Here is a 27,962-nt window from a genome sequence, read left to right on the forward strand (position 1 = left end):
ACACTCGAGTTCCTTTACTTCCAGACTATGGTGTTTTCAGTGCAGACAAAATTGTCAAAAATTATTTGACATAACTCGGTCAGCTTTTGATGGTAATGTTTATGTACACCGAAGAATATTTACAGTTAAATTCAAATCAGCCTTTTTAAGCATCACCTTTCGTTTATCGACATGAGATTTCATCGTACGATCACGACACCTGCTTTGAGTATTCGGCGATGGTTTGCGTTCAGCACTCGCACACGTCACCTGAATTTTCAGACCATCCTTTATCAGTTATTGATTATTTGTGATATTTTCACTAGATGTTTTGTAGACCTCGAATGATAATTTTAGTTAATATACCTGCTTATTACATTTTGCACAGTTAATAATGATGCACTTAGCGTTGATCTCCTCTACTCCTCAGCAAACATCTTTCGCAGTGATATCTGAAACGATTCCAATTTACTATCATGTCTATCGAATTAACCCTCTTATCAAGCAGTGTGAGACCTTATTTGCATGCGTTGTTCAAGACCGACTTAATTTGTCCATTCGTTCCCACAAGAGAACAAAATAGCATATGCAATCAGAGGAATATTGGTTTAATAAGATGCTCGAGAGACTGGTTACCGTCAATGTGGACATCTGCTTCGGCTACGACAAGCTTACGAGGCATAGAAGTAGGCCCTCCATGTGTAAGAGCGCTTGGTGCGAACCTAGCTTTCTTCACTGTCGTATCCAGTCCCCTGATTAAGTCAAATCCGAACCTTTCTTTCGTCCGCCTAAATCCCTGATATCTACTACACGAGAAACACCGTTGTAAGACATACCGCTCCACAAATTTCTGCAGCGTCGCTCATTACAGATATCTTCACTGTTTCCTGTTGCCCGCCAACTGAAATCGTGACGCGAGAGCGCTTCAGTCAAGCGTGAATGGAGGTTTTTCACAATGTTAATCCCTGAACAGGATCAAAATCAATAAAGTATCGACGTGTTACTATAAATAGACACAACGTTTATGAAAATTAAACTTTTCAAAAGCAATAAATGCAAAATTGTCACCTCCTGAATACACCAACTGAGTCACAATAAAGTTCTTATTCCATACAGTTTCACTAAAAGTCCTCGTAAAAGTTTAGTATCACACAAAACAAAATTCTAGCTTTTCACAAATTTGCAAACAACCTTTCGTGCACACCGGAAGTCCTGTTAATGTTAAGTAAATGCTAATACGTGATGAGATTGCGTCAAGTCATTTAAACTCCTGTGATATATATGTGTAGTGAATCGTTTTTTTTTTAAATTAAACTGAAACTGAAACTGTTTTATTTGATTAAACGCCTATTTTTACGTAAAACATATTCAATGGCGTTTTACAAATACATAAAAAATACGACAAAAATTAAGACATTTTAAATGACATATGACATAAATGAGCATAAATATTAAATATCATTGTAAATAAACTATTTAGTAAGCATTAAACAAAAGATCAGGCATCAGATAAGTTTAATAAAATATTAGAATATTAAGATACAGTAAGATAGCTATTTGTTATTAAGTAAGAATAAGTGGGTTATTGCGACATGTCCAGAAGTTATTACAGTATACATATAGTTTTAAGAATATATTAATGTAGTACATCGTGTTTACTCCTTATTACCAATGTAATATTTAAACTAATGACATTTTAGAAAGCTCTTTTTAGAAGTAAACTAACAGAAATAGTATTTCTCTTAAGAGGATAAAATCATTTAACACACGATATCAAGGACCACTATCTGCACCTTTTACAATATCAATCAAATATTTGCCCCTTTTATCACACTCTATAACGTGATAGCGACACTCTAAGGAGATTGTTGTCGTTTTGAAGTAAGTATTTTCAATTTTTTCTGTACACAATGTGAAACAATGAAAACCAGATTCCTGAAAACAAGAGAGAATGTTGGACGTTTTATTGAGGGTAATGCCAAGCTTGTTGCTTCAAAAATGAGAAAAAAATCCTCGGTTCAATATCCAAAACAAAGAAAATCTGGCTGTGGATTAGCCATCTGTATGCTTATTTAGTGGTCTATTTAATTCAGAAAGCATTCCTTTAGATGCCTCTTTTTATCCTTGAAACATGGTAGAAATCTGGTTTTCATTGAATCACATTGTCTACAGAAAAAATTGAAAATACTTACTTCAAAATGACAACAATCTCCTTGGAGTGTCGCGTTGTCCGATCTGGTGTCATGTTATCTGGTGGTGTCGCGCTGTCACGTTATAGTGTGTGTTTATTTTGTATTAATTTTAAGCGAAATGGCATGACGTCTGATGCTGTTACATAATAATTGTACAGTAATTTTATCGCAAAACAAGGTAACACTTTATTAGGAAAGCAAATTAAGTCGTATTAATTATGATTGAATGCTACCTATCTTAAGAAACAAAGACATTTGAAATGCCCAGCGCAGTAACGCTTTTCTAAAAGCTCAGTTCTACATTACTCTTAATATAGGAAATGAATAAGAGTTGAAAAAAAAATATTGAAAAAATCATAGAAAAAAGAAAATGGACGAAACCTCTTCCACGATAAGTTATGCGTAGTTTCGGAAAGCTAAATTGACTGAAAACATTTTTAAATTAGCCATTTGGTTTATTTATTAGTTGTGTTAACATTTAATTGCTTTTATTAGCTGACGTATGAGGAAGATGATAACATAATTTGATAACACAGTGTCATATTAAATTGCTGATATATCGCCAAACAAGAAATATCTTTAAAAATGATTGTCGGCGAATTGTAATAAGGAAAGAAGTTTATGAATTTTTCATCTAACATTCATCTTTCATCTAACATTTTTCAAATTGCAAAACTAAACACCGCACTTTAACAATTTAAATGGTTCTCTTTTAATTTTTCGCAAAGGATTCGTAGGGTTGCAATTTTGTTTCGTTTATCCTTAGACGAATAATTACAGCAGTAGTTTGATGAAGATTCATGAAGCGGTTCATGAGAAGAGGTCGTTAAACGTGTTTATATTTTTAGCTAAATTGGTCCCTATCCCTATTTGTAACAAAATAGCAGGAGACCTTACGATATTGTTACACATCGAGTTTGATAAAAATCCATTACATTTTAGTGGTTTATGCGAAGAAAGGCATATCTGCTTTTAGCTATAGTGGTCCCTAATAGGGCCCAAGTTCCTATATAAATAAATTTGGAAGAGGACCTTAAAATGATGCTCCAGACCAAGTATGACAAAGATCCACCGAGCTGTTCATGAGACGCTGTATAAAGGCATTTCTAGTTTTAGCTCTAGCAGCCCCTAAAAGGGGCTAAATGTCCCAGCTGACAAAGTTGGCTGCGGGCCTAATAAAGATGCTACAAATCAAGTTTGATTAGATGCATGAGAAAAAATCAATTAAAGCATTTTTTTTATGTATTTCTAAAATAGGCCAACTGATCCCGCTTTAACAAATGCATATTCGCTATTCATGAATCTTTGGACAATGACGTCACACCTATAAAAAAGTGAAGGTCAAGCAAAACACAATTGTAATTATTTCAATATGTCTGTTTCATAGGCAAAGTTTGACCGTAGTCATATCACATAGATAAACTGTATGGAGCGTACCTTCATTTCAGTGTAATGAGATTCAGTCATTATATAGCATATACATAATAAAACAGATTTCAACTGAGTTCAATATTTGCATACCATACTAAAGAAAAATATTCATATATAATAAATCAGTTAAATAATTTATATCAAATATATCAAAGCAAACAAGTACTCATTTTAATATGCAATCTGAATAAGTCACAAAAGCAAGAAACCTTTTCATATACAGACGACAATTGTAACAAGGAAAATCTTTTAAAAAGCACTTCTCTACATAAAAGACTCTTATCATGTGATACGCAGACCGTATTCAGCTCTTTCTTTAATTTGATATATGTTGGTATTTGAACAGGTTTTTATCATATTTATTAAACTTACTTATCATTTTGAGATATATCAATTTTCTTGCTAAATATACTGAGCCATAGTTAGCTTTAAAACTGTGAACAGCGTCGTTTAGGATAAACGCTTTGTTTACATTTCACTCAGCGTAGCACAATCAACAGAGTGAAAGAAATTGACACTCTCGTCCAGTCAGGCAGAGTGTTGCATAAATCTTCCATTTTGATAAATTATCTATAATGCGTTATCAAGTAGTTTGATTTGCAAACTGAAGTCACGTGGCATAGGTAACGAATTCGTTCTTAGACGGCGTTCGCCGAAAATAACGATATTATGAAATGTTTATGTTTATATGAAATATGAAGAAAGTACAATTATTAGCATATAATTGAAATTGAAGACACGGAAATAAAACTTGATTCTTCAAATGTAAGGATAGGTACAAAAGGATTTGTCAGTAGACATTATCATTTTAGGAATAACTTTTCAAAAATAAAAAAAAGTTTCGAAGTTTGAAAAACCATGTATAAGTAGTTTTGAACTAATATTAATTAAGGCACCGCCTAGCATGGGGATTTATCTTTTATATATCCACTTGCAAAGAAATATTCAACACTCAAAAGAAAGTGAAACTTCGCACTAAACAGTGAAGTTTACATTTAGTGTCATCATACCTCTAACAGCGAATATCATACTTTCCAAAATTTACGGGAAGCCGTGACGTTGACGTAATTCACCGCGTTCTCGCACTGGCTTCAGGATTTTTTTTGTTTGTTTGCACTCCACGCAGAAACTTGACGGCCTTTACACTTCCTTACTGTTTTAAAAGTGTTTTTCATTTGCATGTACTATTTTTTATTACAAAAAGAGGTAAAGAATCATGTTGGCAAGGTGTACAAATTTCTGTGACTGATTCAGGGTGCTCGGATGTTCATGCAGACAACCAGTCTGCGGCGTGTACATAAACCGGAACCGGAAAACATCGAAAAAATTGCCTCAGTAGGTAATAAGGTACAGTTACCTGCCCTTCGTTAGTGGGTTCTTTTTTTTCAGAAAGATACTTTCTGGCAGAATTTAACATATGCATTAAATCATGTGTGTTTTCAGATTACAATGAATGCAGAAAGAACAGCATTTTTTATTTCATTCAATTATTCCTACTTTTAAAGAAGATATTGCAATTTTAGTTTTTTTTCAATGCTGAAATTGTCATTCTCAGAATTGTAGCAAAAATAATGTTTTCACCTGTCATAGCTATATTGCTGGCATTTTTCATATGCATGAGTTAGAATGTCCAAACTTCACCGGTTGTTTGCTGATATATTAGATATGAACACCACGAAATATTATTTGGGTTCGGCAAAGATTTTGGGTGAAATAGGTAATAAGGTACAGTTACCTGCCCTTCGTTACCCAGATAAAGGAAGTGTATCCGAGAGAAAAGAGGTCCCTCATTTCATGATGGATTTGATTGTAAATAGATATCCTAAGCTTCTAAAAGTAGTCAAATTTTATAGATCTGATGTAAATGAAGAGAAAGTGGTAAAACATTGCAGGAAAATCATGTTTTTTTTGGCAAATGACTGTCTGCGGATTTGTACAAAAAGTAGGCTGAACCGCTTCACTTTGTAAAAATGCAATACACTATTCATTCTGACAGATGTGAGGAGAAAAGTAGCAGGTCAACAGGTCACTTAAAAGTGACTTTTGTGTTTCTCTCGGATAGATTTCTAAAGAGAAGGTATTTGCATTTGTCTTCAGAACATTGTATCAAAGCCTTGCATTGATATATTTGTATGTAACCCTATGGGAAATTAATTGTACTTTTGGGCCAGTATAAGCAGACAACAAAGACGAATAACTATATACGGACGTTACCGTCTCGGGGATTTTCATCCCCTATAAGAGGAACGTGACAAATTTGATATCATGTGTTATTCTAATATACCTGTTTTTGTTAAAACACGCTTACGCTAGAATGACGTCACATTAACGTGTGATGACGTCAATATTTTTGTTGCGACCAAGAAAGAGCGCTACTATATTTTATCTACTGTTTTAGCAGCTCTGCCAGGTTACCGTATAAACAGTCACCCGAGAGCCGGATATTCCATTCCGCACCTACAGCCAGTGATACTATCTTTTTCTTGCATGTCATATTCAAGAAATAACCGAATGAACGAATTTCTTTTCAGCACTTTTTTCTTATAGCAGCGTATTTAAATAATGTGCGGGAGATCAACGTCCTTAAACAGGAGAGACGTCCAGACGTTTCAAAGACAAATATAAATGTTTAGTTCAATTTTATCACTTGCAGCGAAACGTAATGTATATAAAAATAATGTTTCTTTTAAATCGAGATTTATACTATAAGGAACAAAGAGGAACTATCAGGGTATCTGATTTTTATTCCAATTTATGAAATAAAATGTACATTACTGCATAAATCGTCAACATGTATATATTTCGTCAAAGCACTTGAAATCTCTGTATGGTATGCAAAAAAAAAATATCTTACGCATCAACAATAAATGTATACATTATTCTTCGCTTTAGGGACAGATGTCAACAGTCTGTGACAAGAGTCCTTTGACAGTGAAAACTGTATATAATACAGTGAAACATTTGGATAAAAGATACCTACCCTTGGATATTTTATTTCCTTTAGTGATCACTATATATGTAACCATAAACAAAATTCTTATAATTTTTATGTGTTTTCTTTGTTTACAGATTTGAAACACCTAACGCCACTCGAAGTGGGAATGGCGTAAGACCAAAACGATACGTTTTGTATATAATATACGTTTGAAAACCTGTCGGGGGTTGTGTGTCTTCGCTGTTTTTAAATACATTTTAACTTCTTTAATGATTTATACCAGCTTTAACATCGGCGATACATATTTTGTCTTGCCGCAACATGGGCGCATTCGTTACAGATATGGACAAAGAAATGATTCAACCTTTTTATCTTTTATATCTAGCTTGGTTGAACATAAGGTTAGGTCAATCGATTCATCATACTGGAAACGAAAAAATCCGTATTTTTTCAGTTCCTTTCTTAATAGTAACAGCAATACTTACAATACAAAAATAAATACATTTATTCTATACCTTTTATTTACATTCCAAATACAAAAAGCAAAGATCCTCCTTGACCGAGTGGCGAATATTGAGTTACTTGCCCCACCTATCACCCATCACCACCACCACTTAAATTGGCTTCGATACCTTGCATAGGGTGTACATTTCCCGCATGTGAGAAAGCAGCCCAGCTGACTTACAGAGGGTCGTATTTTTCTGAACTGTGCCCGCATTAGCCTGAAATAATACCCGTAAGGATACCTTGGTTCTTTCTCCAACATCAAAAGCTGGAAAGTTAGATCTGTGTGACGTCAAGCTCTAGAAAAAGTAACTTGTATACATTTTGTAAGCAAGTTACAGGGCCAATAAAAGCGAGATATATAAAAGATATATATTTGCATCCATTTAAAAGTTATTTCTTATATCATATCACGAACGTGAAGAAGCTAATGACTAACAAAAATGTTTACATAGTACATAAAGCCACTATATTATAGGAAGCTGCTTGTGTAAAAAAGTTATTTGTAAAATCTTAGAAAAAAAAACTTTTTGTATACATGTACGAGTATATCATGTAAAACATTTGTAAACATCTTATAAAAAGTAATTGTTCGTTAAATATTTCTTTATAAAAACAATTTCCAGACATCTTAACCAATTAACCGGCAGCAGTATATACATTAAAGATATGCAAATGTGGAAAAATATATTCTACAGTGAAAGCAGTATTAAAATGCTATTGATCTAACTAAGTCATGTTATATAGACAGATGTCCGTTAAATGAAAGAATGAAGATTTAGAGCTTTGAGGTTGAAGGTCAGTAATTAAAATCCTTCTTTGTTCCATATAAAAAATGACAACTTTAGGTCGTATTATCTATTTTTCGTGAAAGTTCTATCATAAATTAACGAAAAAATGAAAAGAAAATAGGGGGTTGAATAGTTCCTAGTGAAATGCCAGCCAGTTGTGGCCTGCTACCCTAAAAATGGCACATATTTGCTCTTGTTTGCACAATAAACCCTTCTTTCGGTTTCGATTTGAAAAACCTTGTCATGGGTGTATAAACATGGAAAACGTCTCATTTCATGCAGAATGTATTCTAGCAGTGAAAGCGTGTGAATAAAGCACTCGTTTCACACGAACTTCCGCAAAAAATGGGAAAATTAGGATCTATTTACTTTGGACTTCTTTCGAAGCACATTTTCGACAGAATTTCTGACCTTATTCCTATAAGAAATATTTCTTATCAATTTCATAACTTTTTCAGCTGTTTTAATTTCAAGAAAGATGTAATACCAAACATACCAAGTTTCATTGTGAATATTTAAGATTTTACAGAAATATAGGCATTTAATTGAAGCCACCCCTACACATTTATGGGGCTAGGTTTAGGCCCTATGGTCGCTTTACTGTAAATTTTGGTAAATGTTTCATTTGTTTGCATCTTTTTTCACTTGGATTCCAAATATCATTAATTCCGTCAGGAACGAGGCCCAGATGGATGCATTTTGTGCATTTTCTGACATTCTACATACAAAAACATTGTCCCTTTTATCACAGAAATCGCTGCAGAAATCATCTATGCAAAATATGGTCAAAATTTTAAAAAAATATCAAATTACATGATTATTTTGCATTGGAAACACCATTTTATAACATATACAACAGACTGAAGACTTATAAGACTAATTGTGATGTGTTCCTAGAAAAGTCTTATTTCAGCTCTTATATCAAAGGCAGAAGAGATTTTTGCAAACTAAAAAATAACATACATCATCATGTATTGTTCAAATGTTTTCTACCATATGTAATACAGACGTTATCAGCATATTTCTCTTAATCACATTTAATTCATTTGGTTCAGAATAAAGTCTTATTGATTTCTTAATGATTACTTCGTCTATTTATGACAAATGTTCTTCCTGGTTATTCCGCTCATAACTCTTATGATTTATTGCAGCAATTCAGTATATAATTTTTGACAAACTGTGCACAAATATTATAAAGGTAACTGTAGATCAAAACATTATATGTCTGTCTCTTACTAAAGTTTTTTCTTTTCTTTCTGTTCACAAAAGCAAAACTGTGCACCAAAACCTATACAAACAGATATCAGCCTCTAAGTAAAGTTTCTGTCTGTTCGCTAAAGTAAAAGTGTGCACTAGATGTCAGTCTCCAAATATGGTTTCTTCTTTTCATTCGTTGCCGTTCTTACATTTGTTGCGGGACTTGAATGCGTTTCCGCGGGCTCATGTACACTGTATCTTTGCAGTATTTCTGCATCATGCTCGGTCACGTGATGCATGGTCTATAAAAAATAACGACAGATTATAGCATTTGGTTCTCCAGCATGTAAAAGTTTGTATCAATATGTCAGTTTTCATGGCATGATGCTCCTTAATTTGAGAGAAACGTATAAATGGGAGCTATTTATCATTACTGAAATGAAATCATTGTTTACTGTATTAAATGCTGACTAGATAAAATATCTTTAAATATAATCAAACACGTAGGCCTAAATAAAAAAAAATCTTTTAACAAGTGTATTTTACTAAACTTGTCTCAGGTTGGTTTTAACATACTTCAAAGTTGTACGGCCGAGGTTAGAGACAAGTTAAAGAAAGCAATCTTTAGCTCAGCATTAGACAGCCAAACACGAGTCTAAGAAAGCAACCTTGTCTGCCATTGGTCGATTTTGAGACTGAGATCAGAATCAACCAATCAGATGTTGGATCTAAGGTTATGACACTAAGTCTGGAGTCAGAAGTCTCATAACTGAGCTTTGTAATGGGTCAAATTCAAGAATGAACCCAAAATCAACCAATCAAATACCAGAGTTTTGAGATTGGTGTCCAAACGTGTAATCTTTTGTTCCTGGATTTTAGAAACAAGTACATTGTACTTGGCAGTATAACATTGGACTTAGCTCTAGCTCAGTAATTTCTTGAAAATACACAAAGCAAATTGTTACACACCAGTTCTTCATCCACTTGTGAAAATCTTGAGAACGTCTGTTTTAACCTTCGTCTTCCAATACGTGGTTTTACTGTCTTGTATTTCTTTTTATACCATCTACAGCCGAACCAGAGAGCGGCCAGTACAGCAAGTCCCACTGACAAACATAACATTAAAACTGTGCCTTGGTCGACTGGATTGAAACCATCTTATCGAAAAGAAACATTTTAAAGGTAGTTCGTGATTAAGAAGTGTTGTATGTATTTGAAATACAATGTAAATAATGTACTAACTTTTACATTTTCTTTTCATTTATTAATATAACTACAAGCTTCGACATAGGAAAGAGAGCGATAAGGCAAGATAGCATCAACACAAAATGTGTTTCACCTTAATGTCATTATATTCATAAATTGTTTTCGTTGAAATCAAAGCAGAAAAAACGTGTTCATTCTTTCAGCGAAAATCAAAATAAGCCTTCATGCAAAATAATAACTGCTCTTTTACTCAAATTAGCACTGTTGATTTCACAAGTAGACGAACTAATGTTTACCTCCATATTCGTCCGCCATTTTAATGAAACATTTCTAACTTCCAGTTCCTTTAACAATTATACTGTTCAGTTTCAAATATCTTACAATTACATCCTTCTTTGGTTTAAGGTATCCAGACACTATTGCAATAATTTCAAATAATTATGTTAAAGTAATGTTTCTTTTACATTATAATGACGTCATGATAATTATCACATACGCTACGTCAGCAAATCATACTGACATTCTAATGTGCCCCCTTCACGGTAGAGATAAAATTAAATGAAAGGACTGTTTTGTTAACTCATTGAATATTACAAATACCTTTTCTGAAAGACCATAGCGCGTTGCAATGCCTGCGGATTACGAACAAATTAACAATTAGCATGGACATTAATATGCATGTTGAAAAGTGTATATAATAACGTTTTCAATTTTATTTTTATTTTGTGATAAAGTTTCTGTAGGTAAGAATAATATGAAGTGTTGATTCCAGTACGTCTGCTATAAATAGATACGATTATGTGTAATAAAATAAAATTTGATGACTTCGTTAACGTTAAGAAGCATTCGTCCAACGTGACTTTCCTGCCGAACTGTTTGCGTTTGGACATATCTTCAGGGGAACTACAGCCTTAAGTTGTCGGGTTTTGATAAGTGGTTGATACAAAGATAGACAAAGATGCTTAATCGGAAATACTCTCTTATGGTGCACATAAGTATAAAGATACAACACAATACTGTGTGAAAGATTATAATTGAATATCACGCTCTCCTTTTACCACGAAACACTTTGATTTCAAGTTCACTTTAATGCGCTTTAATTACGCCATCTGTTTAACAGCATATTATTACGTCGTAATATAACTGTGTAAGGAGAATGACTCATGAATAGAACAGAACAGAACAGAACATACTACTTATTTAGATTAAATCATTATACTTTATTATAAGTAATAAAACATGTACAGCTTCGTTTCAACCCGAAACCTTGCCTTTTTACTTGCAATTTTTGGCTAGTTTCATTTTGCTGTTCATATGCAATTCGTTGAAAAAATGCTGCAAATATTTTCGGAAGCTAAATCAGTAAATTTAGTATGAGAAATAATACATTATACCGACTTTACGTCCACTTAAATGCTCGTAATGCCTTTGTTTAAATATTGTGGCTGCCACATTTTCCGTTATGAACATAAAATACATACATTTCTTGTTAAATCCTATTTCTGATATTTACTTTCTTTAACATTGGTCAAAGGCTTGAATATTTTTGAATATACCACACTGTTTTATTAAATCTATTGTTTTTATTAACTCCCTTTATGGCTCTAGCTATAACAGTTCATGAGCAATAAATAGATTGAGGATTATGGACCTTTAAACATATTTAGCTTTAACAGTGGAAAACGCGTTTTGCCATATTCCTATAACTACTATGAGGCCTTTTGAAAATTGGGACTGTTGAATAAAATGCTGTTTTACTTAAAATTATTTAAATGGTTTACACCAGTGATATCTCTAAGGATGTTAAGTGAAAATGCTGCCTCTGGTAATTGCTCACGTGACTACTGTGCACGATAAAAAATGGAAAAGAAAACTGCGAATTAGTAATAGAAGTAATGGTTAAGTAAACCTTAAGTTGTTGAAAGGAATACTTGTACTACGTTATTGTCCTGTAACTTGAGAAGCAAGATTTTGGAAAACTGCACAATTAACTGGTTCCAAACCGGTGTCCTGCTGTTTTCCTTTATCCTTTATTTGTTCTTTTTGTCCTCGTTGTCTACATGCTTTACTTTGTCGATGTATTTGTGTGTACATGTATTAATAATGTACACACATTCATACTTACACTTATAAGGTTGCGGTTGGAGGAAACTGTGTTCCTGGGACGTGGCATACCGTTGTTTTTTTCCGTATAATTACTGCCACATACAGATATTGTAAAAAGTAAAATACAGAAACTGACTGACAATATTAAATATGTTTTAAAAAGGAATAAGTATAGTTAATAGGCAAAACAAAAAAGTTTGCAAAACAAAAACTGGACATTGCAATACTTCAATTTAACCCAAAGTCAGACATAGAAACTTTTAATCATATTTCTATCAAACACCAAATGCTGTGCTCAGTTTGTCGTAAAACATTACAAATGTACATACAGATGGAAGACTATGTACTTACACTTAACACATTCAAATATCAACATCTTTCAGTTTATTGTTTGTAAACAATAAAAATGAAAATGACAGTTAACTGAGTAACAATTCGATGGAAGGTCTTGAGTTTTGGTTTTTGTGTGTGTTTACTTTTGACGTTAGTTATGCGATTATATTATAATGAAAAAATAGTGTTTACTTTATTGTTTGTTCACATTTTGAATGAAAGAAAGTTTTCGTCAGATGATTATAGTCAATAAATTGCATTGATATACTACCTGCTTGATAGTTATCATGGACATTGCATACGTTCTTCAAGTATTTTGCATTCCAGAAGTTTTTCCAAATAAAAAAATCGTTCTCATTTGATATATTTTGGGGAATTCTTTCCTCGCTGAACACGGGGAAACATTCGCTGAACACGGGGAAACATTCGCTGAACACGGGGAAACATTCGCTGAACACAGGGAAACATTTTAAATCGCTAAATACGCAGATATTTGTCTGAAAGTTTTCTTTTGAACATTTATGTAAAATGATATATTTGAAATGTTGGTACCCATTGAAAATGCATGGTTTTCAAGTGGTTATAGGTTTTGCAATGAAACTGTTAACTACCAATGTTAAAGTGTTGTTCTGGAAAACGAACTGACTGTCCATTCATTTGTTACTTTGTTCGTTTTATTAATTACATTACGAATGCCTAAAAACCTTTGCGAACATTTATTTGCTTCAACTTTCAGAGGATAAATCTTTTTATTAATTCAGAAAAGTATTAATCTATCCATTGTTTTGCAATACCTGTTAAACCTCTAAACAGTTGAAACAAACTTGAGGATATTTCTTTTAACTATAAAACTATAAACATAATAATAATTATATAGGCCACTAAAATGAATAAAAAGTCTTAACAAAAGTTATCATTTAAACAAAAATTTCATGGTTTGATCCTTTGCACCAAAATTTTAACAGTGTTTTATATAGTATTCCTGTGTTTTATATACATGTAGTATTCAATGTGTCAGGGACTCACAGACTGTTGATAACTGTTAAAATGTCCTTATATGTGCAGTGGTTGAAGTTTACACACCTTTACCCATAAAATGTTCATATTTGAAACACATATGTTTTCAATAACATGTCACATGGCACATAATAGAAGGCAACAGATTGTTAAACTTGACTTTCTAAAGTGATACTGGCACACTGTGCTAAATAACATGTTATTGACACACTTGTGTGTCCCAGGCAGAAATAGCATCAACGTCACAATAGCCACAACCGTATATTAACCTCCAAGTAAAACTGTCTCGTTCACAGTTGTTAATGGACAAGACTGGTGTATTCCTTTTAGTGACCTATCACGTTTTGCAGTCACAAGGTCTATTGTTAAAGACCTTTTTGAAAGGTATAAGCTTATAGACTTTCTTAATATATACTGCAATAAGGATTGCAACCTTCATAATATCTTTGCCAGTAAAATTTCGTTTTAAAGGTAGTAGCAAAACCAACGCTCTCTTTACAAATAGAAATATTTACTAGTATAAAAACTGTTTGTCAAAATAGGTAAAAAAGATAGAAATCATAAATAATGATACAAATATATCTAATTTATTCTCAACAATTAAGCAGACACATTCTTAATACATATCCAGAGAATAGTTTATTTATCCCGCCTTCTACAAGTTTCTTGCATTTCTGTTGGTAGGGAGGTCACATGCAGACCAGCATCTGGTTAGAAATTGTCCGTTATGATTTTTGACTTAAACAGAATGGCTACCGCATCGCTAGCGTAGCATCAAATAGGATTATTACAGTTCCAGCAACAGATATCTTTTTTTTTTCAAGACTAAATTTAGTCCTGGCACGTACGTGAAATTATCTACAAGAAGCGGAAACGTCAGCTTTTTTATGAGAGTATGTTAAATTCATGTTTAGGGGCTAAGTCATCGTAAAGCAAATTATTTTAGCTACTCGTTACTCAGCAGCTTATTGTATAATAATTCAATCTACATGTAAAAATGGCTTGAACCAGGATATATGATTAAAGCGAAACTTTTGCAACATTTCTAAAGTCATTGAGTCAGAATTTACTTCATTGTGCATTTTATGACTAGTGTTAATCAACTATAAACGAAACATGATGTCATAAACCAAACAAATACTTGTAATGATTTCAATATTCCTTTCTGCACTGTAAGTGGATTTGTTATTTTACAAATTGTCTCTATGATAACATTATCCCCAGTTTGCTCGTATTTAGACTGTATCTTTATGACCACTTACTAATCGATTGTCCAGTTATGATTTAGTCAGCAAACACGCTTTGGTAATGGCAAAATTTTGGAAATACGGAAGTAAAGGGTGGTCGGAAAGATAACAAACATACAACAAGATACAAAATATCAGGATTAGTTACAAACTAATTTATCTTAAGCAGCCAAATTTTAGTAGCAGATCTACTTTCGTTCTAGACTTGAACAGTATCGGTTATACAAGGGAATGTCTTTCCATGCAAAGTTTTCTTACTATGTCCACTGCAGTTAACAATCTGAATCTCCCCTCACTCGCAATACACCACTGCCGTAACTATTATATGCATTACAATGGTCACTTTGTAAAAGCAGTCAGGAAACCTGCATAAGGTTTTTCTTTTCATTTTTATATTGTATTGATCTAAAATAAAATGTTTTACTCATCCATCCCGAACTTAGGCAAGAAACATTTTGTTTTGAACGTCTTTAATTTCGAAAGGTAGGCTCTGTAAAAATAGTTTTCAATATCAAAATGAATACATAAAACAGATCTAGATCTAATAGAAAACCACAAGTTTAAGTTTCAAATTAAAACCTTGTCTTCTTTCTTGTAATTTTGCTATTTTTCCCTTTCTTTTTTGGCTCAAAAGTGTCTGTATCTAAATCGTCAAGTGACTCCATGCTCCGCGCGATCTCCGATTTTCTCAACAAATCATGTCCTTCCGTACTTATACAGTCACACAGAACAAGCAGCCGATAAAATCCCAGAACCAGTGTCAGCATATTTTTCAAAGAAAAGAAAATGATAAGGTACTCAAAAACATGAACGTAGAATATTGCGTAGCACCTTGCTCCGAGAAATGGTCCATCTTGCATGAAAAGCACCATTAGAACTGACAGTATCTCTGATCTATCCTGGCTCCTAGATCCAGCATGGCGTTCTTGACGTCTGATTGCAAATGACGTAGTAATGACGATGATAAACTGCACGAGACTCCACGACCACACGCCAAGCACAACGTATCTGAAAAAACCGCTGTGCTTTATCTTACCCTTGTTAAAAATCTCAGAGAAATCCAGTGTGTCTGCACTGATGGCGGAGTACATGATGAGAAGTTGTGAGAGAGAATTTCTGTCTATTCTACCGCGTGGTAAAAGCCATCGGCAGAGTATAATGAGAAACATCATTGACTGCTCCATTAATGACGTCACTCCTACTTCACGGAGCTTTTGCAGAGCCTGAAAAGAAAACAGCAATAAACAGCTAATGATCGATTCTCTTAAAAATCTTTTACTTTTATTCCTTTGAATTACTTTAGTTATTGAAACGTTCAATTATGGAACCTTTCATTTAAACGCTTACTTGAAATAAGACATAGGTCCCATACATTTTCGCTGACATTTTGAATAATTCTACATATATACTTATTTTAAGGCCTATCACTATCTGAATGCTTAGTTAAATCTATTCTAATACTTTTTTTCAAACTGAACGCACAGGTTGGAGACCATAGCACAATCGTTAAATTTTTAGATATCATTGTCGCATTCCGTGGCCCTTCACCAAACTTAACTATGGGACCAGATGCTTACCGTTGATCGCAATGATATAGGACCAGTGCTATTCAAAACCGCTGTCGTTTCTACTGTTTCTGTTGTTGTTGTTGTTGTTACATTGCTAGTTTGAGTACTGTTGGTATGTACAGGGTCTTCTGTCTCGTGCAATCGGAGGATCCAAAGGACTGGTACCAATGTCAACAGGTAAACACAGAAACACGTGCATATTCTAGAGTATAATTTAAATAACAGTATATGAAAAACACACTCAAAATATCACAGCTTTCTTTATACATGTATAATTATATAGTTTTTCTAAAGACGGATATAATGTTGCATATTTAACAAGAATTTATTGAAATACAACATGTACAGAATATAATATACATGTATATGTCTGATAACTTACTTTCGTATCGCGGCAATAGCAAATGCTAGTAATAAGAAGAAAATCATACTGAGACAAACCAACAATTTTTATGTTTATTTTAGGTACTTTGAAATTTCTTTTACATTCTCTGTAATGATGCTTCTATGAATGTTTTTGAATGAGCCGACCTAATCTATCAGCAATATTGCCTTTCACGCAAAACTTGGTAGAAATGCATGATTACTGTAACGCTAGAAATGTTCTCGACTGCAGTAATTAGTGTTTTCTCGTTAATTTACTTCTCCACAACTAGTAATATTCGGGACTGAAATATTTAGCGTTTCCCTGCAAATAGACAACTTCGAAAACTATTAATGTTTGCAATATATAGCGTTACTATGTCGACTGGCGTATTCGCTAATTCGCGATATTTAATTTTCGCGCCGCCACATCGGTATTATAGCATTATATCAGTACTTTGCTATCGGCGAGTATTTAATGTTGTGATTATACTGTGCACGCGACTTTCACTAACTTATAATACGAGTTAAAATGCACAGTGTTTTAATAAAATAAATAAATAATAAAACAACTACCTTTTCCATTCACATCCCCATCTGAAATATAGAATAATGCCAGCCTCAGCCAGAAATAAGAAGATGCTTGGAGCGAAAATGCCATAATATCTAGAGTCAATTCGTCCAGCCAAAACTATAGCAATACTACAGTGTGCCACCAGCAGGAGTCTTGTAAAAATGGCGCGAAATATCTTCCTGTATTTATGTAAATCTGACCGAAATATTAAACTGTTCACAGTAACCTTTTTAGGCTTCATGATTTCACTTTGTCTTGTGTTCACAAAGCAATTATTAGAAAGTTGAATGATCAACAGAAGATTGAACAGATATATTGTTGTGATACGGAAACTGAACTTGAGATTTTCAATTACTCAGTCAATATGAATTATCATGTGACATTGGTTCAAAAGGATATCACTTCCTTATATGGTCAGTTTAATGATTTCTGAAGTATTTTTGTCGTGTGAAGTATTATCATGAACAAAGGCTTATTTTAAAAAGAAGCCCGTCAACTTAGCTCAATCGGGAGAGCGCAGATCTACGGATCTCGGGGTCGTGAGTTCGAGCCCTGGGCGAGGCGTTTGTTCTCCGTGACGATTTGATAAAGACAGTGTGTCTGAAATCATTCGTCCTCCACCTCTGATTCATGTGCGGAAGTTAGCAGTTACTTGCGGAGAACAGGTTTGTACTGGTACAGAATCCAGAAACACTGGTTAGGTTAACTGCCCGCCGTTACATAACTGAACTACTGTTGAAAAACAGCGTTAAACAAAAAAAAATAAAAAAATAAAAAAAAAACAAAAACAACAAAGATAGAGCATGTATGCTAGCACCGTTTTCCCCGTGTCTTTTTGTGTCCCCCCCACCCCATGAGTGATGGGGGCATATAGATTTGCTCTTGTCCGTCCGTCCGTCTGTGTCCGTCCGTCCGTCCGTCCTTCCGAGAATGTTGTATCGCGCTTTGCTCCAAAAGTATTTGACGTAGAGTCACAAAACTTTACAGGAATATTGGTCAGCATGTGTAGTTGTGCATCTGGGGTTTCGCGTCCGGATTTATTCAGTCGTGTAGGAGTTATGGTCCCTGACTTTTTAAAAATAGGTCATTTTAATGTTGTGTCGCGCCTAGCTCCAAAGGTATTTGACCTAGTGTCACCAAAGTTTACAGGAATGTTGGTCAGCATGTGCAGTTGTGCACCTGGGGTTTCGCGTCCGGATTCATTCAGTCGTGTAGGAGTTATGGCCCATGACTTAGTTAAAAATTGGTCATTTTAATGTTGTGTCGCGCGTAGCTCCAAAAGTATTTGACGTAGAGTCACAAAACTTTATAGGAATGTTGGTCAGCATGTGCAGTTGTGTACCTGGGATTTCGCGTCCGGATTCATTCAGTCGTGTAGGAGTTATGACCCCTGACTTAGTAAAAAATAGGTCATTTTAATGTTGTGTCGCGCCTAGCTCCAAAGGTATTTGACCTAGTGTCACCAAAGTTTACAGGAATGTTGGTCAGCATGTGCAGTTGTGCACCTGGGGTTTCGCGTCCGGATTCATTCAGTCGTGTAGGAGTTATGGCCCATGACTTAGTTAAAAATTGGTCATTTTAATGTTGTGTCGCGCGTAGCTCCAAAAGTATTTGACCTAGAGTCACCAAAGTTTACAGGAGTGTTGGTCAGCATGTGCAGTTGTGCACCTGGGGTTTCGCGTCCGGATTCATTCAGGATTGTAGGAGTTATGGCCCCTGACCTAGTAAAAAATTGTCATTTTAATGTTTTGTCGCGCGTAGCTCCGAAAATATTTTACCTACAGTCATTATTTCACTACACAAGACCAGACCTCTTGTCCAGACTTTCTCAAAACAAAATGTTTATGAAACATTTATGTTAAAATGTACTTGACCTAGAAAATCATAAAACATTAGAGGATTGTTTTATAGCATATGAAGTGTTCTCTTTAGGATTTTACTGAGCTAGGTCAGAGGTATGGCCAACTAAGTGAAAAATACACATAAGGTTGTTAAAAGTTTGTGTTGCAAACATCTTAAAAATTGTTTAACCTGAGTCATTAAAACCATGTTACAGTGGCAGGAGTTGGGACACCTGTTTAATATAAATATGTGTGTGTGTTTTTATTGAGGAGAGGGGGGGGGGGGGGGGGGGGCGGGAAAGGTTAAGTGCATATGTATTAAGTATTAGTATCGCGTACATCTTGAGTAAGCTTTAAATAATGATCATGTGAAATTCTTTTCTTGTACCTCTGTGATTCCATGAAACTAAAGAAAATCAGCATTGCTTGGCGGGCCTATTAAATAAATACATTAATTTTTCAAATATCCGTATTTCTTCAAATTTTAGGTGGACTGATTGCACAGTACAAGATTTAATCTCTGCATGTCACTTTGTTGATACAAAGAAATACTTTGACAAACAATAAATATATATAAATATAGATGCATTTCCCTGCACAATCGTGCAGCGTATTTCTCGGAATTGACAGTAGGCAGTTTACGGAACTGGGAAAGTGAAATGTATGGCAAGATAAAAGTTTGATAACATATCGAGAAGTGTTCTTTAAAGTGCATATAGATAAAGTACTTAGAACATTTCCTCGATTTAGACTGATACTATCCAAACATTGTTGAAAACGGCACTGACCTTAGGTTACTCTACTCATTACTTGTTAAAGCGTTTTTTATTTCTTTCAGTACACACCAACATAATTGGATTCAGGTACAGGTAATACATCACAATTATTTTTAGATATTGTTTTTCAAAACGGGTTTACATTAACTTCTAGTCGCCGGATAACGCTTATCTGTACAAATAGGTGTAGGGTACATACAGCTGCAACTCGGTATCTAGAATTCCATTTGATCGAGCGTCTTACTTCGGGATAACCGAAATTCCACTGTCAATGATACTTTGTGCTCGTATTTTTTGGACAGGACTTGAAATGTCTTCGAGATACCTGTAATTTTGAGATAGGCGAGTTCGAGATATCGAGTTTCACAACTGTATTTCCTCAACTGCTTCTCTGCCGAAACCTCAAAATCTGTATCTTATGTTAATGAAAACATGATCTTTCTGTCTAACGTTTACCTAGGAAAAGAAGTCATGCGTTTTAATAGACCCATTTTAAAAGACCATGCATAACATAAAGAAGAAACAAGAGCACCACAACGCGGAGCAATATACACCCGGAGGTATAACCCTTGACCCCTAAGTGTGACCTTGACCTTGAAGTGAGCCATCCGAAATATGCGCTCTGCACGTTGTCTCGATGTGCTGAACATTTGTGCCAAGTTTCTTTAAAATCCTTCAAACAGTTCAAGAGTAACAGAGCGGACACGAAACAAAGTCATATGAACTGTGACCCTAAGTGTGACCTTGACCTTAAAGTGAGCTATCCAAAACATGCGCTCTGTACGTCGTCTCGATGTGGTGAACATTTGTGTCAAGTTTCTTCGAAATCCTTCAAGGGGTTCAAGCTACAGAGCGGACACGAAATTGCTAACGGACGGTAATGTAGCAATCACTAAATAAATAAGTGCATGTATTCGTTTGTGAGGAAGTTAGCTTGCTTTGTCGACTTTGCTTAATACAAACCATTCACTAACAAAAAATGTCTGTTTAAAGTTTGAGAACAATCAGAAAGTTGGTTCAAACACACTATTTTATTCACTGAAATCCATTTTACTGTATCTTAATTCTAATTACATTATCACAATCACACATAACAAATAAGTAGCGATTTAAAAGTAATGTACATATAGTCATTCTTTAACAACTGGAAAATAAATCTCAAAGGAAACAAGAAAAAAATATATCACTCCTAAGTTTACAGACGCTAGACTTTTAAATTAGGGGCGTATAGTTGAAATTATGATACACTATTGCAACTAAATTATAACAAAGTTACAGAGAGGAGTTCATGTTTTATATCTGATACGTTTATGAACCAAAGAAGCGTGTGGAGCAGTACCATCACTTGTATTTTGCACTGTCCTTCCTAACATATTTCAGTATGGCAACTCTAATTGGTATCCTTAATTCAATTCATAACTAGTTTATATATTAACAGAAATAAGCTGGAAGTTTTGGTAGATGCTGAATGTTAGCTCGCTACTCTCATGATAACCATACCCGCTATTGATCTTAATTTGTCACGAAGACTGAAAAAAGATGTTTTATGCCTGACAGCATCACCAGTTAAAATAAAAGATATAAAGACTTTTAATGAATTAACTAGTGTTTAGTATATAAATACATGCAGTGCGGTCCCTGGCAGTGCTGAACTCAGTAAAACGTACCCGAGCCACACAGAGTGCTTCAAATGTAACACGCACTAATTATTGAGGTAAAAGTTAAGCGACTGATATCGGACATCAAAGCAGTTTAATTCTATTTAACAAAATAGTTGAAAAAATGTATCGTGTACAATTAACAAAGGTCGGTATATAACAAAATTTACGTTGAAAATTAAAAATGGAATCTATGACATCTAAGCATAAAAATTATGAAGAAAATGTATTTACAAGAATTCTGTTAACATGTAAGGCATTCAAAAGGCGTTTGTACGAAATGAATAGCTTAAAGCTCTCTTCTCGATGATAGCATAATCCAAAACTGGTTTTCTGACTGCTCTCAATCTTATTGAATAATATCTATTCTGTTAGACACAAGAGTTCAAAGTAGCAAACTAGATGACTACAGACGTACATTTTATCACCAAGGTCACGAATGGAGTGTTTAATTAATACACAATTTTCCATGTTTTATGACATTTTTGACTGACCACTTACGCGTCACTTCTTCAAATCCAAGTGTTTTTTTTTTCAGATCAACGATTATTGTACCAGTTAACTTGTTATTTATTTGGCCTTACGTGACGACATTGAAATGATTCGCAAGATCTAAAAAGCTATTGTGACATGTTGTTGCAGATTTTTTAAGCAGATTTGTACGATTCAACCATAACCCAGAAGCCAGATATTGTTGCTGGATTCGCGGGAAAATGGAAGTGTTTAGACTGTGCCGATAAGTGACATATTCCAGTAGTGCGACATAACTATTTATGCTTTTGTCATACTATGCTACATTAATCTTAAAGTATATTAGCGCCTGGATGCCTATTAACATGTTATTTCTTCTGCAAGATTCATCCAGAAGGTGCTTAAATTTTCTGAATGCTCTGGGTATTCCAGGGATCGCTCACTATGCAAGAACCTCATCAGGCAGATTGGCAACGACTCCATTGGTACAGATTCCATCAAAACAATTATAATCATTTTCCTCTTTGTTTCAATAGATTCCATATGCGCCATGTTCATTTCATAATCGCACCAACTGTCATTTAGATATGCCTTATTTATCAACAGAATCGATTTCCGGCTGTTGTAAATACCGTGGCTGATATTCTCAGCCACAGACGTGCCCGGTACTGAGTTCCTGTCTGCAACCCAAAGGTGTAGTCCATGTTCAGTCTCAAGGGAAGGAACCATCTCATTCTTAATGAAACTTGCGCTGTTCTTAGAGTACGACACAAATGCATCGTTCTCGAACAAATGCTCGAAACCTTCGTGCACGTATCGTCTGTTTCTACTGTAGTATAAATATCGTAGTTTCCAACGGTTTCTATACAGAATGCAGGATACAATAAGAGTTAAAAGGCACACAAAGACACTGCAAGCAACACTGATTGTCCATGTTACCCAGCTGCGATCCAGACATATATCATTTTCAAGAATACTGATAAGCTGTTCCATATGCTCATTTGATAGATACTGGTAATTTTCGCCATTCAGCCTACAAATATCTTCTGGTTTAAAGTAAACATCAACTTTCGAATAGCGCAGCCATTTCAGAAAGGGTAAGGTTTTGCACGAGCATTCTATCGGATTCGAAGAAAGCCATACGTTGACAATTACATTCAGATTACAATTCCCTTCTGCAATAGAATCGAGGTATGTGGTTAAACTTTCCGGAAGTTGATAAAGTTTGTTGCCAGATAAATTCAAATGACGCAAACACCGACTGTGTTTCAAAGTGAAGTTCCAGTCAACAATAATGTTATCACTTAAATCCAGATATTCTATGTTCGGTAAATACTTGAATATATCCCACGGAAGGTGATTTATTTTGTTATAAGAAAGGTCTAAATGTGTCATATTTTTCTGAAATTCGAACATTTTACTTGCATTTGGGTAAAAATCTGGATTAAAAGCCTTTCCCAAGCTATTTCCAGAAAGGTTCAAATGCTTCATCGATTTAAACATTAAAAAGAATGTAGGATCAACTTCGTCGCAATTGTTTTCTGAAAGGTCAAGATGTGTCATATTTTCCACTCCAAAAACAGTCGCATTCCATTTCGAAATCAAGTTGAAAGATAGGTCTAAATATTTCAACCCCGTTGCCCCACAGATAGCCATTGGATTATTTATCTTAAGATATATGAAACTTTTTCTCCATTTAACTTTGCGAAGGCTATGGGGTAAGCAGACAGTGCAGAGGCTGGGACATTTTTGTTTTCTCGTTAATTTGGAAAAATCTTTGATAATGCTATTTTTTGTAAACATCTGTCTGTTTTTATAGCGATCGTGGAGAAAGAGATCAAAGTTCAAGTGTTGCCCAGACAAGTCAAGAAATTCAATGCCAACTGCTTTCTGTAAATACTTTGTATATATTCCATATGTTAGTCGATTTCCAAACAGTGAGAAGTTTCTAAGAGTGTCCGGGAACTGATAAGGATTGAGTATATTTTCATCAAATACTTCAATCTTGTTCAAGTCCATATGCAATGTTTCAAGGGCACGTAGGGTTTGAAGGTTCTCTATGTCGGCCAATTTAAGCTGTATTCCAGATCCGTACAAGTGATGTATCCTATTGACATTTAATATTTTCAAAGTTGGAGAATTCTTTATACCATACAATGCTTGATTCATTCCAGTAAAATTCAGGTGCTCGTTATAGGATATATCTAACAGCGTGATATTTTTAAGGTAGCTGAAGGCGTTTTTGTCTATTGACTCTATCTGACACGACGCCATATATAAACTTTCTACTGTTGGAACGTATTGAAACGTTATATTTTCAATAGATGGTGCATTACAAGCTCTCTCCGATGTTCCAGATAAAGTTAGAGTTTTTAGATTGGTTAGTTTACTGAAACTCTTTCCAAACACACAGTTTGGGCACAAATCAATATCAATACACTTAAGATGCTTCAGGTATTGCAGTTCCGTTCCAATTTCATCAAATGTGTTTAATTTGTTTTCCTTTACATTGATGGCTCTCAAACTCAAAAGCGGTTTAAACACGCCTTCACCAAAGCTACCAAGCTGATTCAAGTTATTTCCAGTCAAATTCAGGTAAAGCAGGTTGGTCAGACTTTCAAAGGCGTTCGAGGCAATAAAAGAGATATTGCTGTAGTCAAGGTTTAACCATAGCACGTCTGTACTGTTAAGATTTTTCGCATTGACAAACGACTTATTTTCAACCATGTAGAATTTGTTGAAGCTCAGGTCTAACAAACACAGAGGCGGAGGAAAATCGATCAAATTCTTTGGTTTTGGGTAAAAGTGTGGAATTTGTACCAAACTAGTATCGTTGCACCTCATAGCATATCCTCTGTTTCCGCATTCAGAAAAATTCGTCTCATCCAAGTGACCGATCGTGCAGTTTGACGCGTTCCTTTCAGGCAGCGCCATATGCAGGCAACGTAACAAAACTGCTAGTCTGAGGTAAGTAATTAAACTCATTTTCATGTTGATAAATCTACTACTTCTTCTGAAATGTAAGACATAATAGACATAAATAATATTAGATCGAGCGGTTTGGATAATGTATATTGTTAATAAATTACCATATAATAATAGGTAACTTTAACTAACAACACGTTTGCAATATACGTTTTGATTTACTACTAAGAAAGATACTACCAGTTTGTATTAACATATAAATGCGATCGACACTGTCATGATTTATGGAAAAAGGGACACATACATTTTGCATTATACATGCTAAAGTTGATTACTAGTAGTTAGTTCAATACTAATACAAAGAAGTCTTCCAATAGGGAGTTCATGTTTTCCAGTCCTGGGCAAGGTGTGTGTTCCTTGGGATGACTGGCTAAAAAGACAATATGCTTAAGATCAGTCATCCTCTATCTCTGATTCAAGTTGCCAGGTCAGTTGATTCTGGCCATTACGGTAGGCTTTTGTTTGAAAACTACGAAACAGGCCGCAGCTTTCAAACACATCTGACAATTTGATGTTTCCTTGCTTTTTGCACACTCCATCGGCAAGCCTGAGAACCACCTCACCTGACTATCGCCATTAACCTAAACAGACCCTTTCGAAATGAAATTGTTGCTATTTGCGAAATGGTTTTGTGATATACTGATACAATACTATATGCACTGTGTAAAGTATTTCAACATGGATTATAGTTACTAGCCATTGAAAATTATCAAGTGGTTTATATGACCTGTTGATATTTTGAACTCGTGAATTCATCGTAGTATGAAGGGAGTTATGGGATACCTGTGAAAACACATAGAAAACCCGCTTGTCGAAGAAAATAATATAAACCGAAACCAAGATACATGTTAAAGCAGCGTTATTGTAACCTCCAGGAGTTTATTTACTTGATTGTTTTTCCTTACTCAAAGCAATTAGCCAATGTTATATCAGTCTCGGTATTGTCAAACAGTATGGTTACGTAGCATGAAGAACTGACCCCTGACCATGTACAGGGAGTAATACAAGAATCGTGAAACACTCGTCAGATTAACATGTTGCCGCAAATAAATGAAATACTGTTGAGAGACCAAAACAAACGAACGTTTAGGTTTAACGTTTAGGTTAAAAATGTACAAAAATGTATAATGTATATCATTATTACATTAAAGAAAAGGAAAAGAAAATTGATAACTTCACTGACATTAATCCTGTTTTTGGAAAAGAACATACGCATATTACATATAATTTCCTAGTTTCACTAAATGAACAGGAAATAATGCAATCAGTTTTATTAAACTTCCTTATCATTACTCATGATACGAAGGTTAAAAAGATCCCCTGTGATTGGGGAGTTTGAACTTAATTGTTTTTAAAGTTCAAAGGCCGAATCAACACATACCACCAGATAGAAAACATGTTTTACTTTGTTGCGTTTAAAACTTCTAAAGGATTATCATATGCATTTGAATATCAAAAATGGTCCAATATGTTGTCGACGAAAAACTTTGCATTTTTGTCAGGCATAAAGGCAGATAAGCGAAAACTTTTATTTCATTCAACGTTTATTTCATCTTAATTTTTCAATCTAAGATATACTTTATAATACATCATGAGGATAAAATGTATTCGTGTCAAAGCCTTTTTTAGTAAAAATTCTGTACAAAGATCCTTTGGAAGCATAGAATGCAACCAAGAAGAATAATAACAGACTCTGTTTGACTGAGTCTGTTCATGAGAGGTAATGAAATGTGCAACACCTCTCACGCCCCCTAGCACCGGCTTAAGCGGAATTCTATTACATATATGTTGAATGGACTCCATGATCCCAAAGGATCAGAAAATATAACAACACTGATTTATTTATTTTTCGATATAATTATAAAACCAACAAAAGAGAGAAATGTACGCAGTCCTGCATATGTTTCAATAATCGGAATAGCTAATTTGATAAAAAGGTAATATCCCAAACATTGTATGAAAGATATAAGTACAAAGTCGAGAAGACGAGCACTCCTTGTGCCAATTCAGTGTTGTTATATTTTCTGGTCCTTTGGGATCATGGAGTCCATTCAATAGATGTATAACAGAGTTCCGATTTTAAGGTTTGGACAGGCTGCGTTTTTGGAATGTGACTAAATCCGGTACTAGGGGGCGTGAGAGGTGTAGCACATTTCATTACCTCTAATGAACAGACTAAGTCAAACCGAGTCTGCTATTATTCTTCTTGGTTGCATTCTATGTTTCAAAAGGATCTTTTTACAGATTTTATTAAAAGTTATGAACAGATATACTTACTCTGCTTTCGCTAGAAATAGCACATGTGTTGAAAAAATGACAGATGACTGTTAAACGTTATACAAGGGCGATTTGACGGTTAAATACAAACATTCTTACAAACTAGATATGGTATTGAGCTTACTGTAAGAATTTACAATTTGTAGTCAGACTGTTACCAGTTTGATATAATCTGTGCATATGCCAATAATAAAAGAAGAGGACCAAATGGTCATGGGTTCCTCACCTAAGGGGTCGGGGAAAGGGGGCAATATATGTCATTTCCGACATGACTGTTTCAAGAAGCAAACCAAAATCTTATGGAGACACATTTGGTCAAAATCAAATAACAAATAGACGCACTATGGTGCACACAAGATTATTGTTGACGGACGGTCAACGCACAAAAACATACTATAAGCTGCACCTTTTGTCTGGTGAGCTAAAAACATCTTTCAATTTCCACCGACAACATAGTGCTTCCAAGCTTTATTTTGAACAAAATGGAATCTTTTGGCTATCTTTACTAGTT

At 34.6% G+C, this 27,962-nt stretch overlaps 3 protein-coding genes across 4 annotated transcripts; all 3 read right to left on the reverse strand.

Moving 5' to 3' along the window:
- Positions 1-6,326: 6,326 nt before the first annotated feature.
- On the reverse strand, positions 6,327-10,657 carry LOC128548024 (uncharacterized). Of its 2 annotated transcripts, none has more exons than XM_053522288.1 (3): positions 10,532-10,657; positions 9,999-10,186; positions 6,327-9,331 (listed from the first exon to the last, which is right to left on the reverse strand). In XM_053522288.1, the coding sequence occupies exons 1-3, from the start codon at positions 10,548-10,550 to the stop codon at positions 9,185-9,187; spliced, it is 354 nt and encodes a 117-aa protein (XP_053378263.1). In that variant the 5' UTR covers positions 10,551-10,657; the 3' UTR covers positions 6,327-9,184. The 2 variants fall into 2 exon arrangements, with proteins under 2 accessions (XP_053378263.1, XP_053378262.1); XM_053522287.1 differs by having other exon boundaries at positions 10,486-10,552.
- Positions 10,658-14,185: 3,528 nt separating this feature from the next.
- Positions 14,186-17,760, reverse strand: LOC128548025 (transmembrane protein 26-like). Its single transcript, XM_053522289.1, has 3 exons — positions 17,446-17,760; positions 16,516-16,708; positions 14,186-16,161 (listed from the first exon to the last, which is right to left on the reverse strand). The coding sequence occupies exons 1-3, from the start codon at positions 17,682-17,684 to the stop codon at positions 15,511-15,513; spliced, it is 1,083 nt and encodes a 360-aa protein (XP_053378264.1). The 5' UTR covers positions 17,685-17,760; the 3' UTR covers positions 14,186-15,510.
- A 3,312-nt stretch (positions 17,761-21,072) lies between these two features.
- Positions 21,073-26,456, reverse strand: LOC128548026 (toll-like receptor 4). The gene is made up of 2 exons (XM_053522290.1): positions 26,358-26,456; positions 21,073-25,202 (listed from the first exon to the last, which is right to left on the reverse strand). Exon 2 carries the CDS (start codon positions 25,178-25,180, stop codon positions 22,550-22,552), a length of 2,631 nt encoding a protein of 876 aa, XP_053378265.1. The 5' UTR covers positions 25,181-25,202; positions 26,358-26,456; the 3' UTR covers positions 21,073-22,549.
- Between the last annotated feature and the right edge of the window lie 1,506 nt (positions 26,457-27,962).

The sequence above is a fragment of the Mercenaria mercenaria genome, chromosome 13 (assembly GCF_021730395.1).
Source record: "Mercenaria mercenaria strain notata chromosome 13, MADL_Memer_1, whole genome shotgun sequence".
Taxonomy (NCBI): domain Eukaryota; kingdom Metazoa; phylum Mollusca; class Bivalvia; order Venerida; family Veneridae; genus Mercenaria; species Mercenaria mercenaria.